The sequence below is a fragment of the Elephas maximus genome, chromosome X (genome assembly GCF_024166365.1).
Source record: "Elephas maximus indicus isolate mEleMax1 chromosome X, mEleMax1 primary haplotype, whole genome shotgun sequence".
NCBI lineage: Eukaryota > Metazoa > Chordata > Mammalia > Proboscidea > Elephantidae > Elephas > Elephas maximus.
The window spans coordinates 177811372-177829532 of NC_064846.1; the positions used below are offsets into that span (position 1 = coordinate 177811372).

At 47.3% G+C, this 18161-nt stretch overlaps 1 protein-coding gene across 1 annotated transcript in view; it reads right to left on the reverse strand.

Annotated features, from left to right (window-relative positions):
- Nucleotides 1–5160: 5160 nt before the first annotated feature.
- Nucleotides 5161–18161, reverse strand: part of ARSF (arylsulfatase F) — a 34399-nt gene continuing 21398 nt past the window's right edge. The window contains exons 7-10 of the mRNA XM_049871573.1: nt 12854–12988; nt 10810–10972; nt 9600–9721; nt 5161–5528 (exon numbers count right to left, since the gene is read on the reverse strand). Of these exons, the coding sequence (XP_049727530.1) occupies nt 5161–5528; nt 9600–9721; nt 10810–10972; nt 12854–12988 (788 nt within the window). The remainder of the gene's footprint in view (nt 5529–9599; nt 9722–10809; nt 10973–12853; nt 12989–18161) is intronic.

Genomic DNA, 18161 nt, shown 5'->3' on the forward strand with positions numbered 1-18161 from the left:
AAGGTTATGGGCAAGGGCGATACTGTGACTAGTTGGCATTTTTCTTGCAGAGAGGTCATCTGCACGTTGTCTAACTGCGCCGGGAATTTCCGTAGGACATACTCGGGGAGATGACACAATTCTGAGTCAGAATCCAAACCACCCGTTTCTCAGCAGCCTGGTGCTGATTACCAGTTCCATCGCCCAGGGGTGGATGGGCGACTTCCCTTGGCCCAGCGTTTGGGGTTGAGTTGTGTCCCCCCGCAAAAGACGTGTTGAAGTCCTAACCCCTTATACCTGTGAAGGAGAGCTTGTTTGGAAATAGGGTCTTTGCAGATGTTTTCAGTTAAGTTTACCTCAGGTCATACTGAAGTACAACAAACCACCCCTTGCCATGGAGTCTATTCCAACTCATAGCAACCCTATAGGACAGGGTAGAACTGCACCATGGGGTTTTCAAGGAGTGGCTGGTGGATTCCAACTCCCTGTTTGGTTAGCAGCTGAGCTCTTAACCACTGCACCCCAAGTACGCTAGGTCCTAATCCTATATGCGGCGTCCTTATAAACGAGGAGACACAGAGACACAGAGGGAGACAGCCACGTGAAGACGGAGCACAGACTGGGGTGGTGCAGCCAGAAGCCCAGGAAGGTCTGGGGTCACCAGAAGCTGGGACAGACAAGGAAGGATTGTCCCCTAGAGCCTCAGTAGTGGTCCCGGCCCTGCGCATACATAGGGGCGTGTTTGGAAACAGGGTCTTTTCGGATGTTATCAGTTAACATGAGGTCATACTGGAGTAGGGTGGGCCCTAATCCCATTTAAATACCCATTGCTGTAGAGTCCATTCCAACTCATAGCAACCCTATAAGACAGAGTAGAGCTGCCCCATAGGGTTTCCAAGGAGCAGCTGGTGCATTCAAATTGCCGACCTTTTGCTTAGCAGCTGAGATCTTAACCACTGCGCCAGCAGGGCTCCCGCCTCTAAGTGGTGTCTTATAAAAGAGACACAGAGAGACAGAGGAAACACGCCATGCAAAGCTGTGTCTATAAGCCAAGGCACACCTGGGGCCACCAGAAACCAGGAGACAGGCAGGAATAGTCTCCCTCAGAGCCTCAGAAGGAATCAACACGGCCGCCATCCTGGTCTCAGACTCCCAGCCTCCAGAACTGAGAAACAATAAATTTCTATTCTTATAAAGCCCCTGGTTCATGGTATTTCGATATGACAGCCCCAGGAAAACCATAATGTCCTCTACCATCAGGGATCCAGGTGACCCACTCAGGCTGGGTGCTTCCCCAAAACTTCGACACCCTGTGTCATCCTCAGCTGCTATTTGGAGCATTGCTAAGAAAGTCCGCTCCGATTTCTCCCTCAGTACTGTCTGGAAACTATGCAGTATTTATCACTCATTATTTTTTGTGACAGCTCCACCCTGACTCATGTTTGTTTGATGGTGACCAAGCCAAAACCATTGCTATAGAAATGATTGTGACCCACGGCACCTCCATGTGTGTCAGAGGAGGACTGTGCTCCATAGAGTTTTAAATGGCTGATTTTTTGGAAGCAGGTGGCCAGGACTTTCTTCCAAACTGCTCCTGGGTGGACTTAAACCTCCAACTTTTTGGTTAGCAGCTGAGCGCATAACCACTGCACCAGCAGGGACTCTCTTTCGTATTATTAACATCTTGCATTCCTGTGGTCCATTTGTAACAACTGATGAGCCGAGTCACTGATACCTTGTTATTAACTAAAGTCCACAGTTTACATTGGAGCTGTGGTGGCGCTGCGGTTAAGCGCTTGGCTACTAACAATAAGGGTGGCAGTTCAAATCCCTCAGCTGCTCTTTGGAAACTCTGCAGGGCACTTCTACTCTGTCCTATAGGGTCGCTATGAGTCAGAATCGACTCGATGGCAATGGGTTATGGGTTTCTATGTTGTACAGTCCCATACGTTCTGACATATGTATAATCTTCTGAGTCCATCATTACAGCACCGTAAAGAGTGGTTTCACTACCCTTTCTTGCTCACGGATACCTCTAGGGGTTAAGTACTTTCCCTGTCTCTGAGGGTTTATTGGGAAGCTGTACCACTTGACGGAAACCCTGGTGGGGTAGTGGTTAAGTGCTACAGCTGTTAACCAAAAGGCTGGCAGTTCGAATCCGCCAGGCGCTCCTTGGAAACTCTATGGGGCGGTTCTACTCTGTCCTGTAGGGTCGCTTTGAGTCGGAATCCACTCGACAGCACTGGGTTTTTTTTTTGGTACCACTTGGCAGCGGGCGCTGTCGCAGGGCAGGGGCCTTTATGACTCTCTGAAACTGAAGAAACAGATGAGTGTCACAAATTACTGTTTTTAGGTGGTATGGTATGAGGTATCTGAATTTTTGGGTAGGAAAACAGAAATTTTGAAAATTTTTATTTATTATGCGTATGTACCCATGGGCACCTGCAATATAATCAATGATACTTCTTCCTATGTACCACTAAATACTGGGGTAAGCTTGTGGAAAGGAGGCAAGAAAAAAAAAAAATCCATGCTACCTACCAAAAATTGAGACACACTCACTCAATGAATCAGCATGCTTCCATTAATGAAAACACACAGTATCAACAAAAAATTCAAAGCAGAAAATAATTGGGTGATGAAGGGGTTAAAAATGCCCTGTGCTCTGCCTGGTCACCCCTCCTTCCTCCCCCTAAACTCCTAAAACCACTGATATTTTCACTCCATAATCTTGCCTTTTCCAGAATGTTCTATAGTTGGAATCACACCGTATGTAGGTCTTTCTCTCTCTCAGCTTCTCTGTTTCCTGTTATTCTGATCAGAACATTTAAAAAAATACACCCCATTCCTCCAAAGTTATTCTAACTTTGAGGGGTCCCTGTTAAGCAACGACCACTGAGATGTGCCAGGTGGACAAGGCTGAATTTCTGGATCCAGTCAGAGGCTATAGGTTGAAAAGGGTATCTGTTCTTTGCAAACTCCTCCTTCAAGAATTCTTATTTAAGCTCATGCTTCCTTTATTTTAAAACATAAAATAAATGTATGCTTTTTTAGGCACGTGAAGCTAGCTATGCACTGTATTTGTCTGCCCCCTAATGGTTAAATTCATCGAGATATTTAAATCAGCCATCACTCCTTAAGGATTGGATTAAGAGATATTGGGGAAGGGAAGAGGATAAAGATTGTTATTTTTTTGAGTAAGCATATATGGAGAGAGCACTATAAAATGTATGTCATTGGGGGACATGGTTAATTAATTATTCAAAGTAGAACTGCCTCATGGGGTTTCCTAGGCTGTAGTCTTTATGAAAGCAGGTCACCAGGCCTTTCTCCCGCATAGTCTCTGGTGGCTTCAAATAGCTGGCCTTTAGGCTAATAGCTGAGTCCTTAACCACTGTACCACCAGGGCTCCCTGGCTTCAAAATAGCTAATATCCAAGCAAGCACTACTGCCTGAAGAATGAGTAAATCAATTCTAAATGAAATAAAACCGGAATGCTCCTTAGAAGCAAGGATGGCAAGACTTCGTCTTGCTGACTTTGGACACGTCATCAGGAAAGACCAATCTGTAGAAAAGGACATCATGTTTCGTAAAGTGGAGATCAGCGAAAATGAGGGAGACCGTCCACGAGATGGACTGACACAGTGGCTGCAACCATGGACTCAAACACACCAGCGACAGTGAGGGTGGCGCAGGACCGGGCGATGTGTCTGCTGTTTACATGTAAAGTCGCCATGAGTTGGAGCCGACTGGACAGCAACTAACGAAAAGCACCACCACCTGTGGGCTGTGTACTGCGTCTTTTATAGATATTACCCCACCAATCTTTGCAAAAATCCTATGATAGAGGTACTGCTAGTGTTTGCATTCTGTAAATATGACAACTGAAGCTTGGATAGTGTCACGGATTGGATTATGTCCCCCCAAAAATGTGTGTATCAATTGGGCTGGGCCACGATTCCTGGTACTGTGTGATGTTCCTGTATGTTGTAAATCCTGCCTCTATGATGTTAATGAGGGAGGATGGGCGGCAGTTGTGTTAGTGAGGCAGGACTCAATCTACAAGGTTGGGTTGTGTCTTGAGGCAATCTCTTGAGACACAAAAGAGAGAAGCAAGCAGAGAGAAGGGGGACCTCATACCACCAAGAAAGCAGTGCCAGGAGCAGAGCACGTCCTTTGGACCTAGAGTCCCAGTACCTGAGAAGCTCCTAGACCAGGGGAAGATTGATGACAAGGAGCCCACAGAGAAAGAAAACCTTTCCCTGGAGCTGACACCCTAAATTTGGACTTTTAGCCTACTTTACCGTGAAAAAATAAACTTCTCTTTGTCAAAGCCGTCCACTTGTGGTATTTCTGTTAAAGCAGCCCTAGATGACTAAGGCAGATAGGTTAAGAAACTTTCCCCAAAGCCACATGGCTTGAACCTCCAGCCTTCCGGGTAGCAGACCAGCAAGTTTTCCATGTGCACCACTCAGCAACTGCTCAATACACACAAAAACAAAAACCAAGTGCATTGCCATGGAGTCAATTCCGACTCATAACCACCCTGAAAGACAGAGTAGACCTGCCCCATAGAGATTCCAAGGAGCAGCTGGTAGATTCAAACTTCCGAACTTTTGGTTAGCAGATAAGCTCTGAACAGCTGCCCCACCAGGGATCCTTGATACATATAAGCCCTTACATTTTGAGTTTGCATTGAAAAGCAAAAGGAGACTGGTGGCGCAGTAGATAAGTACTCACTGTTAACCAAAATGTTGGCAGTTTGAACCCACCATCTGCTCTGAGGGAGAAAAATGTGGCAGTCTGCTTCCGTGAAGACTGCAGCCTTGGAAACCATGTGGGGCAGTTCTACTTTGTCCTCTAGGGTCGCTAAGAGTCAGGGAGTCAACATGACTACAACGGGTTTGCTTTTTTGTAGAGAAACAGACCAGATGGGACAAAGGGCTATAGACGCTTGCTTCCTACCACTCAAAGTCATTAAAAAAAAAATTTTAAATCTGGAAATTAAATAAACAGTTTTCACCAGGAATCCAAAAGGTAAACAGAAAGCATTAAGACAAGTGGACATTTAATAACCTGGAATTGGAGAGGAATGCATTGGCTCTCAATTGCACTCTTGGCCAGTATGAAACGGCCAAGTGAGGCGGACTCAGACCGTCTGGTCTCCAACATCTTTTCTCTTTACAACTCCCCAGCCAAGCGTTTCCCCTCTTTGTCACACAGGCAAAACGGGAACACCCCACAGCAGGGCCTCAGCCACACCCTGTCCCGGTTTATTTCTGACAGCTGCTCCTGGACGGGAATCACCGATTTCAGGTGTTCCCTCAGGGCGGCGGCCACCTTCTCAATCACCAGGTCGTACAGGGGTTCTGTGTCCCTGGAGAGTGGAGTGGACTCAGATGGGTCCCGGGAGAGATCAAAGAGCAGAGGGGGGTTGTGGTGGGTGACGTTCTCCCCCGAGCATTGGCAGTACTTGGTGGCATAGCAGGCTTGAGCTCCCGGCGGCTGGAATATCGGGGTCACGTAATGAGCCTTCCAAACGGCCTCACCTGGAGAAGAGCAGGACCCTCAGACACATGCAACACAGCTGCCCACTTCCCTCTTTCACTCCCATCTTCTTGAGCGTCTTTTGCTTCGCACCCAGGTTCGTGCTAAATATTATTCTATCTCTAGAGCCTTATTAAACCAGCTGCCGTCTAGCCGACTCTGAGTCACAGCACTCCCATGTGTGTCCCTGTAGAACTGGGCTGCCCACGGGGTTTTTAGGGCTGAATTTTCCAAAGTAGATCACCAGGCCTTTCTTCCAAGGCACTTCCAGGTAGACTTGAACATGCAACCTTTCAGTTAGCAGTCGAGCATGTTAACCATTTGTACCTCTCAGGGAGTGCAGTGCTGGCACAGGAGTTAAGAGCTCGTCTGCTAACCAAAAGGTCGGCAGTTCAAATCCACCAGCCACTCCTTAGAAACCCCATGGGGAAGTTCTACTCTATCCTATAGGGTGGCTATGAATTGGAATCGACTCTACCGCAGTGGTTTTTTCTTCTTTTTCTTTTTTTAGGGACTCCAGAGACACACTAAAATAAACAGCTCAGTTGCCGTTAAGTCAGTTCTGGCTTATGGCACCCCCATGTGTTACAGAGTGGGACTGTGCTCCACAGGTTTTCCTGATTGTCACCTTGTACAGACGTTGATCACCAGGCCTTCCTTCTGAGGTGTATTTGGGTGGACTCGAACCTCCAACCTTTTGGTTAGCAGCCAAAAGCATTCCTCTTGGCACCACCCAGGACTCCAGACTAGGACATCAGAATCCACTTGTCTGAATTTACACACTTGTGCAAGAGTCAAGAATTTTATTTCTCGGAATGGATACTTCTTAAAGGCGTTTCCTGGCCTTTCTAAGGACAGCAGTGCTCAGGAAACTTTCCAAGGGGGTATTTCCAATCACTGCTGATAAGTCCAACTCATAACCAAAAACCTAGGTGTGCTTTTTCAGCCCTGACCAAAGGCAATGACAAACGCTTTACCTGGCCAAAGGTACCCAGATGGCACAAATGGCAAAGCACTCGATGACTAACCTAAAGGTTGGGGGGGTTAAACCCATCCAGAGGTGCTGTGGAAGAAAGGCCGGGCAATCTGCTTCTGTAAAGATCACAGCCAAGAAAACCCCACGGAACACAGCTCTACTCTGTAACCCATGGGGGTCACTGTGAGTTGGATACGACTGGACAGCAACAGGCTTGGTTTTTATTTGCTTTTACGAGGCAGACCTCAGGGGGAAGCTGCCCGCCCCACCTAGCCTTGGTGCACAGCCCTTGCACTGCAGGTTCTGAAGGCAGCTACCATGTTTTTTTTTTTTTTTTGCGAATAACGTGCCCACATATATAACTCGCCCACACATATAATGCACACAGTATGAATCTAATGTGTGAATGGGGTGTCTTGGCTGGCAAAAAAAAAAAAACACGTAAAACCAATGTATTATTTACATAAAACTACGGTACAATCAAGGACTCAGGCCATCCCAACCAGCCATGCTTTTGTGCATAGCCGTCTTCCTAGCTGTTACAGACTGAATTGTGTCCCCCCAAAACGTGTATCAACTTGGCTAGGCCATGATTCCCAGTATGGTGTGATTGTCCACCATTTTGTCAACTGATGTGATTTTCCTGTGTGTTGTAAATCCTACCTCTTTCACATTAATGAGGCAGGATTAGAGGCAGTTACGTTAATGAGGCAAGACTCAATCTAAAGGATTAGGCTGTATTTTGAGTCAGTCTCTTTTGGGACATAGAAAAGAGAAGCGAGCAGAAAGACAGGGGGACCTCCCACCACCAAGAAAGAAGAGCCAGGAGCAGAGTGCACCCTTTGGACCCAGGGTCCCTGTGCTGAGAAGCTCTTAGACCAGGGGAAGATTGATGACAAGGACCTTTGCCCTGAGCTGACAGAGAGAGAAAGCCTTCCTGTGGGGCTGGCACCCTGAATTTGGATGTCTAGCCTCCTAGGCTGTGAGAGAATAAATTTCTCTTTGTTAAAGCTGTCCACGTGTGGTATTTCTGTTATAGCAGCACTAGATGACTAAGACACAAGCACCTCCATCAGAGGTCTCTTTATTGGGAGTCGTCAGCCAAGGCCACCCTAGGCCTCTCACCCAAGACCTCCCACTAGAGGGAGGGGGAGATCCCCGAAGACACCTTTCTCCACTCTGAACAGTCAGTACCTGTCCACTCCTAGCCCTTCTCCTTCACCCCTCTGGTCCCCAAGTCCATAAAACAGCAGGAGCCATATTTTGGGTCTCCCAACATCTTCCATAACCCACCTGCCTCACCCGGTACTTCTCCATGGAGAAGGATGGAACAGGAGTGCTGTGGATTGAATTCTGTTCCCCCAAAATACGTGTTCTAAATCCTAACTCCTATCCCTGTGAATCCTGAACCCTATACCTGTGGAGGAGCCCTGGTGGTGCAGTGGTTAAAACACTCGGCTGCTAACTGAAAGGTCAGTGGTTCAAACCCACCAGCAATCCCGTGGGAGAAAGATATGGCAGTCTGCTTCCACAAAGATGACAGCCTTGGAAGCCCTATGGGGCAGTTCTACTCTGTCCTATAGGGTCACTGTGAGTTGGAATGGACTCTAGGGCAGTGGGTTTGTTTTTGGTTCTCTATATCTGTGGATGTAATCCCATTTGCAAATGGGGTTTTCTTTATTGTGTGAAAGAGGCCATGTCCTTCTGGGGTGTGTCTAAAACCAATCACCTTTGAAATATAAAAAGAGCAGATTCAGTACAGAAGAAGCAAACTCAGATGCAGAAGACAGGCGCCACGTGGAGATCACCAAGGAACAGACCGAACGGAAGCTGAAAAGAAACGACTTTCCCCCAGAGCCGACAGAGAGCTTCCCTAGAGCCAGTGCCCTGAATTCCGACGTCTGGTCTCCCAAACTGTGAGGAAATAAGTTGCTGTTTGTCAAAGCGATCGCTCTGTGGTATTTCTGTTACAGCAGAGCTAGATGACTAAGACAATAGGCCAAGGGGCGCTTTCTCGAGGTGGTGGTGCTTGTTGTTAGCGGCTGCTGAGTCGACTCCAACTCATGGTGACCCCACGTGTGCAGAGTGGAACTGTGCCCCGTAGGGTTTTCTTGGCTGAAACCTTAAGGAAGCAGATCACTAGGTCTTTCGTGGTGCTGCTGGGTGGGTTTGAACACCCAACCTGATGGTTAGCAGCCATGCACAAACAATGCTACCCAGGGACCCTTCTCGAGGTTAGCCTCTTGTTTATATTATCCCAGACAAAAAAGACACAAAACAAAACGATGCCATTGAGTCAACTCGGACTCATAACATATCCCAGTAGGTGATTAAAACTTTGACTATTACTTTCACTTTGGTCTTTATTTTAAGATATGTTGGTTGGACACTGGTTGGCTCAGCTCACCTCTCCAAGCTCGGCTCAGCTCTTGACAATAACTTTTTGGCTGCTAACCGAAAGGTTGGCAGTTAGAACCCGTGAGTGGCACCACAGAAGAAAGCCCTGGCAGGCTGCTCTTGTACAGATCCCATGACCTGCTGCCGTCGAGTCAATTACGACCTGTTTCGACCTCACATGACAGAGTAGAACTGCCCCAGAGTGTTTCCAAAGCTGTAATCTTTACAGGAGCTGGATCTCTAAGTCCTTCTCCTGTGGAGCCACTGAGTGGGCTCAAACTGCCGACCTTTCAGTTAGCAGCCAAGTTCTTAACCATTGCACCAGCAGGACCCTGCCAATAAAGATGACAGCCAAGAAAACCCTTTGGGGAAGTTCTACTCTATAACACATAGGGTCTCCATGGGTCAAAATCAACTTGGCAGCACCTAACAACAACCAAAACCAGAAATAATTTGTTGCCGTCGAGTGGATTCTGATGCCTAGCAACCCTATAGGACAGAATAGAACTGTCCTGTAGGGTTTCCAAGGAGTGCCTGGTGGATTCCAACTGCCGACCTTTTGGTTAGCAGTCAAACTCAACCACTGTGCCACCAGGAGTCCCTAACCACCACAGATGGGGAAAGTAGGAAGAGACCGATGGGGCTGGAGTGACAAATCCCACTCCTGGGGTCAGCAGGGAGCAGGCGAACGTGTACTCACTGTCTTGTGGATGCCACCTGACAGCGTGGAGGTACGAGCCGCAGTAGTGGAACAGAAATTGGTGCTCCGAGCGCTGGATCTCACCGCTCAGCAAGGGCATAAGGTCTCGGCCGTCAATCACCCTGTGGACACAGGACAAGATGGTGAGGCAAAGGGAAGTTGTCCCCAGGCTGTAGGAGGTATGCTCCCCGCAATCCTGGTCAACAATTACATTCTGCTTGGATCCACAATCAACACCCATGGAAGCAAAACGAAAAAAACCAAACCCAGTGCCGTCGAGTCGATTCCAACTCATTGCGACCCTATAGAGCAGGAATCAAGAAATCAAATGAGGCATGGCAGTGGGCAAATTTGCTGCAAAGGACCTCTTTCAAGTGTTGAAAAGCAAAGATGTCACCTCGAGGACTAAGGCTCACCTGCCCCAAGCCATGGTCTTTTCAATCACCTCTCATGCATAAGAAAGCTGGACAATGAATAAAGAAGACCGGAGAAGACTTGATGCCTTTGAATTGTGGCATTGGACCCCAGTGCTGACACTATTACCTATATCTTGGAATGGAAGATTCAGCTCAAATTCATGAAAAACTTTCTTCGAAAGAGAAGAGAGGAGTCCTTGGGTCAGCAAATTGCTAATGTGCTCAGCTGCTAATCAAAAGTTTGGAAGTTCAAATTCACACAGAGGCACCACGGAAGAAATGCCTGGCAACTTACTCCTGAAAAATTGGCCATTGAGAACCGTATGGAGCACGGTTCTATTAGGACACACCTGGGGTCACCAGAAGTTGGAATTGACTCAACAGCTGGTAGGTAGATAGGTAGGTAGGTAGACAGATAGAGGATATATAAAATAGAAACTGCTCTATGTGGTGCAAAGAGTTAACATGCTCAGCTGCAAACTTACTTCTGAAAAATCAGCCATTGAAAACCCTGTGGAGCACAGTTCTACTTTGACACACTTGGGGTCGCCATGAGGCAGGGTCGACTCCCCAGCAACTGGGCTGGACCGGTCTGAAGATGGACCGTGGTCATGTACAACCGGTCTCTGATACTTGAATGATGTTCCACAGGACAGCCATGTAGAGCAGGAAAACCACCCAGGGGTGACAGGGAATTTGTCGGGATTGAGTTGGTCTCATTTGTCTAGAGCCTCCTTACAAGGAAGAAGGTTGAGAAAGAGTTCCCATTCACAGATTATACGACTTCACGTCACCTGTCCCGAGGCAGAATTCCTCCGGACAATGAGGCTAGCGTGGGGAAAATATCCATTGAGCTTGTAGGTTCCTCAATCGATTGTCCAGCAGGCAACTTTGCAGGCCATCGGAAAATTCCCGGGACACGGATTCCACCTTCCCATCCTCCCATACCTTTACCACCTACAAGACAACAGAATTCAGTTCAGTGACTGTGACCAGACAAAATAGTTACGGTGGCCAGAGTGTTGTCAATGGAATTAATATCCAAACGGATACCCAAACACTTGAAAGCAGAAACTCAAACAGAGGTTTCTACAGCTACGTTCACTGTAGCATTATTGCAATCCCCAAAGGTGGTAGCAACCTAAGTGTCCATCGACAGTTGAACGGATAAAAAAAATGTGGTGTAGACATACAATAGTCTGTTATCCAGCCATAAACAGAAACAAAGTTCTGATACATGCTACTACATAGACAAGCCTTGAAGACATTTGAAGAGTGACACCAGACAGACACCAAAGGACAAACACTGTATAATCTCAGTGATATGAAACGTCCACCAAAAAACCCAAACGCACTGCCGTCGAGTTGATTCTGACTCACAGCGACCCTATAGGACCGAGTGGAACTGCCCCGTAGGGTTTCCAAGGATGTCATCTTTAGAGAGGTAGGCTGCCTCATCTTTCTCCAGAGACCAAAAAAACGTTGTTGCATCCACCCTGTGTTAATCCATCTTGTAGAGAGTATTCCTCTCTTTCACTGACCCTCTACTTTACCAAGCATGATGTCCTTCTTCCGGGACTGGTCCCTCCTGATAACATGTCTAAAGTATGTGAGACCAAGTCTCACCATCCTCACTTCTAAGGAGCATTCTGGCTGTGCTTCTTCCAAGATGGATTTCTGTATCTAGAATGCCCTTGCTTCACAACCAAACAAGTTCATTACCAGCCTCCTTCACACCTTTACTCAAAGTCACCTTCTTAGAGAGGCAGACCAGGACGCTTTATTAAAAAGGCAGCCCTACACCAGCTTTTCCCAACCTTCTTCCGTTTTCTGTTTCCGTAGTATGGTGGCACAGTGGTTAACACCTGTGGGGCGAGCTACGGCTGCTAACCAAAAAGGTCAGCATTTTGCGATCCACCAGCTGCTCCTTGGAAACCCTATGGGGCAGATCTAGTCTGTCCTGTAGGGTCATTGACTCAGAATTGACTCGACAGCCAAGGATTTCTTTTTTTTAGGAGTCCTGGTGATGCAGAGATTAAAGTGCTTGGCTGCTAACCCAGGGACTCCTGTTGACACATGACAGCTTATTACGTGGGAATAAGAATTAATACAAGGTTGACAGGGGAGGAGGCTGAAAATGAGGAAAAGTGACTGTAACTACGGCTCATCCAAAAATGCTCGTCAAGGAAAAACAATTTTTCACCACTTACTACATACAGAAGGGAGCCCTGGTGGCGCAGTGGTTAAGAGCTTGACTGCTAACCAAAAGGTCGGTAGTTCGAATCCACCAGCTGCTCCTTGGAAAGTCTATGGGGCAGCTCTACTGTCCTACAGGGTTGTTATGAGTCGGAATCGACTCAACAGCAATGGGTTTGGTTGGGTTTGGTTTTTTCTTCAGCATAGTACCTTCTTTGAAGGCTGCCTTCCACAGAAACATTGGCAGATCTGAACTTAATTTCCTTAGTCCTTGTGCTAAACCTTATTTTACTAAGAGCAAATGCAGCAAACGTGTTTAGTTCATCATGTATTCCTCTCTTCCTTTCGTGGGCTATAATGATAGCATGGAGTCCCTGGGTGCTGCAAACAGTTAATGCTCTCAGCTGCTAACCAAAAAGTTGGAGGTTCAAGTCTACCCGGGAGTGCCTCGGAAGAAAGTCCTGGCAACCTCCTTCTGAAAAGTCAGCCATTGAAAACCCTGTGGAGCACAGTTCTCCTCTGACACACACAGGGGCGCCATGACTCAGAAGTGATTCAGCAGCAACCGTTATTGTTTAATGATAATGAACATGAAAGAGCTTTATTGATGACAGGATCCCAAGAAAAACCCCCTCTGCTCACCTTTGAAAATCCCATTCCAGCCTCCAAGCTGGGTGTGGCCTATTCTCCCCTCCAGATGGCCCCCGTGATCCGATGTAAAGTGCACTAGGGTGTTGTTCCTCAGACCAAAGTCATCGATCACGGCGAGAATCTTGCCTGCAATAATCACAGAAAACGGGACTTGTGAAAAACAAGCACATTATGAACGATTAAACCCCTGAGTTAACTGGCCCTGAAATAACTATGGGAATCGAGGGTGGCGTGGCCCTTACTACGGCAAAATCTACAGAAGGTGAATGAGCACTCAGGGTTTAATTGGCCACACCATGGAAAGATAAATGGACTTAAAAAAAAAAAAAATTAGAACCCAAAATTTAAAAAAAAAATGCTGACGTACCTGAATTTAGAGACCATCTCGAGAATAGATTTGACGCATTGAACGCTAGTGACTGAAGAACAGACGAGTTGTGGAATGACATCAAGGACATCGTCCATGAAGAATGCAAGAGGTCATTGAAAAGACAGGAAAGAAAGAAAAGACCAAGATGGATGTCAGAGGAGACTCTGAAACTTGCCCTTGAGCGTCGAGCAGCTAAAGCAAAAGGAAGAATTGATGAAGTAAGAGAACTGAACAGAAGATTTCAAAGGGCCTCTCGAGAAGACCAAGTATTATAATGACATGTGCAAAGAGCTGGAGATGGAAAACCAAAAGGGAAGAACGCGCTCGGCATTTCTCAAGCTGAAAGAACTGAAAAAAAAAAATTCAAGCCTCGAGTTTCAATAGTGACGGATTCTATGGGGCAAATATTAAACAACACAGGAAGCTTCAAAAGAAGATGTAAGGAATACACAGAGTCATTATACCAAAAAGAATTAGTTGATATTCAACCATTTCAAGAGGTGGCATATGATCAGGAACCAATGGTACTGAAGGAAGAAGTCCAAGCTGCTGTGAAGGCATTGGCGAAAGACAAGGCTCCAGGAATTGATGGAATATCAGTTGAGGTGTTTCAACAAACAGATGCAGCGCTGGAGGCGCTCACTTGTCTGTGCCAAGAAATATGGAAGACAGCTTCCTGGCCAACTGACTGGAAGAGATCCATATTTATGCCTATTCCCAAGAAAGGTGATCCAACCGAATGTGGAAATTATAGAACAATATCATTAATATCACACACAAGCAAAATTTTGCTGAAGATCATTCAAAAACGGCTGCAGCAGTATGTCGACAGGGAACTGCCAGAAATTCAGGCTGGTTTCAGAAGAGGACGTGGAACCAGGGTTGTCACTGCTGATGTCAGATGGATCCTGGCTGAAAGCAGAGAATACCAAAAGAATGTTTACCTGTGTTTTATTGACTATGCAAAGGCATTCGACTGTGTGGATCATAACAAACTATGGATAACACTGCGAAGAATGGGAATTCCAGAACATTTAATTGTGCTCATGAGGAACCTGTACATAGATCAAGAGGCAGTTGTTTGGACAGAACAAGGGGATGATTGGTTTAAAGTTAGGAAAAGTGTGCGTCAGGGTTGTATCCTTTCACCATACCTATTCAATCTGTATTCTGAGCAAATAATCTGAGAAGCTGGACTATATGAGGAAGAACGGGGCATCAGGATTGGAGGAAGACTCATTAACAACCTACGTTATGCAGATGACAGAACCTTGCTTGCTGAAAGTGAAGAGGACTTGAAGCACTTACTAATGGAGGTCAAAGACCACAGCCTTCAGTATGGATTACACCTCAACATAAAGAAAACAAAAATCCTCACAAGTAGACCAATAAGAAATATCATGATAAACAGAAAAAAGATTGAAGTTGTCAAGGATTTCATTTTACTTGGGCTCACAATCGACACCCATGGAAGCAGCAGTCAGGAAATCAGACCAATTGCATTGGGCAAATCTGATGCAAAAGACCCCTGCAGTGTTGAAAAGCAAATATGTCACCCTGAAGACTAAGGTGTGCCTGCCCCAAGCCGTGGTGTTTTCTATCACCTCATATGCATGTGAAAGCTGAACAATGAACATAGAAGACCAAAGAAGAATTGACACCTTTTTGAACTGTGGTGTTGGTGAAGAATATTGAATATACCATGAACTGCCAAAAGAATAATCAAGTCTGTCTTGTAAGAAGTACAACCAGAATGCTCCTTAGAAGCAAGGATGGTGAGACTATGTCTCACATACTTTGGACATGTTGTCAGGAGGGACCAGTCCCTGGAGAAGGACATCATGCTTGGTAAAATAGAACCCAGTGCCATGGGTCAGTGAACAAGAGGAAGATCCTTAACAAGATGGAGTGACACAGTGGCTGCAAAAGTGGGCTCAAGCATAACAATTGTGAGGATGGTGCGGGACCAGACAGTGTTTCATTCTGTTTGTACATAAGGTCACTATGAGTCGGAACGGACTTGATGGCACCTGACAACAACAACATTTATTGTATGTCTGCTGCATACTGAAATTTTTTTTATAATTTTTATTGTGCTTTAAGTGAAAGTTTACAAATCAAGTCAGTCTCTCACATAAAAACTTATATACACCTTACTAAAAAAAACACACCCCCAGTTACTCTCCCCCTAATGAGACAGCCGGCTCTCTCCCTCCACTCTCTCTTTTTGTGTCCATTTCACCAGCTTCTAACCCCCTCTACCTTCTCATCTCCCTCCAGGCAGGAGATGCCAACATAGTCTCAAGTGTCCACCTGATCCAAGAAGCTCACTCCTCACCAGCATCCCTCTCCATCCCATTGTCCAGTCCAATCCCTGTCTGGAGAGTTGTCTTTGGGAATGGTTCCTGTCCTGGGCTAATGGAAGGTCTGGTGGCCACTACCACCGGGGTCCTTCTAGTCTCAGTCAGACCATTAAGTCTGGTCTTTTTATGAGAATTTGGGGTCTGCATCTCACTGTTCTCCTGCTCCCTCAGGGGTTCTTTGTTGTGTTCCCTGTCAGGGCTGTCATAGGTTGTAGCCGGGCACCATCTAGTTCTTCTGGTCTCAGGCTGGTGTAGTCTCTGGTTCATGTGGCCCTTTCTGTCTCTTGGGCACGTAATTACCTTCTGTCTTTGGTGTTCTTCATTCTCCTTTGATCCAGGTGCGTTGAGACCAACTGCACATCCTGAATTTTTGTTTTATTTTGATATATCCCAGTAGGCTGGGTGTGTGTGGTACTCTGGTCACTAGTCTGGCCATGCTGGAGCTCTCATTCCTGTCTCCTGGTGGGTGAGACAGCAACTGGGTATGTGAACATGTGTCCTTGTTTGCTGGTCTTGCAGGATTGCTGAGGATGTAGGTAGCTTTTCTGGTAAGGTGACGTGTCAGTCCTGCTGGTCACCCGGTGCAGGGGGCCTTCACCCTGGTCATTGGGTTGGGTGTTGTGTGTGCAGTCTGTGGCTTGCTGGTTGGTGGGGTGCAGAGGTGCCCAGGTTGTTGGTCACCAGGTAGGTGGTACGGAGACTCTCACCAACAGCCCCAGCGGGCAGGGCTGCACGAGGGGGTTCAGAACCAGCACAAGCCTCCGGGTGCAGGGGAGGAGGAAGGAGAGACATTGCCTGCCCACAGGTGCCTGATTGTCTGCTAAAACTCATTGTGAGGGAGCTTGGGCAGCCATTTCTTGGATGCCTGGTGACATTGGTAGAAGGGGCTGAGGGCCATCTCTGTCTCTCATGCCCCGGCACAGGTGGCTCGATGAAGGGGGCAACACCACCAGCCCTCGGGTCCCGGTTGTGGGTAGCTGAGCCCCCGGCTTAGGGGGTGGGATGGTGGTGAATGCCATTATACCACAGTCCACAGCATGGCAGGGAGATGGGCAACGGGGGTGTGAGTGTCCCCAGGCCTGCGAACATCCAGCACAGGAGGCTGCTGGGGTGAGTGTGGTGGGTGGGCTGGTGCAGTCAGCTCTCTCAAGGCAGGATGCACTCCTGCCTGACTCTGGCCATGACTGCGGGGCCTCCCCTGCTTGGCTGCACCAGGTGGAGTGGTTTTCAGCTGGGAAGGCTGCTTTCTTTGTCTCAATACGTCCACCTTGTGCAGGCTCAGCTAGCAGGACACTGCCAACCCGTAATTCTCCATTTTTGCTGTTTTTAATACTGTCTTTCCTTCCATCTGTCTCCCAGTCCTGTTCTTCAGACTTGTCCTTGATGCTTCTCGTTGCCATTGACTTGATTCTGACTCATGGTGATCCTATAGGACAGAGTAGTATTGCCCCATAGAGTTTCCAAGGAGGGGCTGGTGGATTCGAACTGCCGACCTTTTGGTTAGCAGCTATATGCTTAACCACTGCCTCACAGGGCTCCCTTTGATGCTTTTTGTTGTTGTTACTGTTAGGTGCCGTCGAGTCAGTTTGACTTGTAGCGACTCTATATACAACAGAACAAAACGCTGCCTGGTCCTGGCCATCCTCACGATCGTTGTTATGCTTGAGCCCATTGTTGCACCCACTGTGTCAATCCATCTCGTTGAGCATCTTCCTCTTTTTTGCTGACCCTCTACTTTACCAAGCATGACGTCCTTCTCCAGGGACTGGTCCCTCCTGATGACACGTCCAAAGTGTATGAGACGAAAGACTCACCATCCTTACTCCCAAGGAGCCTTCTGGCTGTACTTCTTCCAAGACAGATTTGTTGTTGATGCTTAGGGCTCCTAAATTGTCACCTATGTCCAATTCACTTGTTTTTTCAGGTCTTTGTTGTAAGAGGGATGACATGAAGCCTCTGACTACTCTGTCGTTTTCGACCACCTCCCGGCGGGGCTGTTATTTGCATGGTCAGCCCCTCACTGGGTCTGAGGAAGCAAGAGGCCAAATGGGGAGGTCCCTGGACTCTACTGATACCTGTACAATGACAGCATGGAGACACGATACCTGGGTACAGGAGGCCTGGCAGGTTGCAGGATGCATCAGAGACAAACCTGGCCACCATTCTCATCTCTCCCCAGAACCTGCCCTTCACAGAGGGGGCAAAGTTGGAGGACAAGGGCTACCTCCTGAGCCAGGCTCTGGATTCCAATCCTGCTCATACACTCGCCCATCCTGCAACCTGAAGCCCGTGCCCAGATTATGTTGTGCTCCTGTTTCCTCGTCTGTTAGCGGGGGATGATGAAGGTGATGAAGGTAGTACCACCTATTTAGATGTTTCTGGGTATCAAACAGGAACACACTTGGAAGAATGCATGGGGTATAAGCACTACATTGTTGCTATTGTTAGCTGCCCTCAAGTCCATTCCAACTCATAGCAACCCCCTGTGACAGCATAGAACTGACCCCATAGGGTTTCCTAGGCTGTGATCTTTACAGGAGGAGATCGCCAGGTCTTTCTCCTGCAG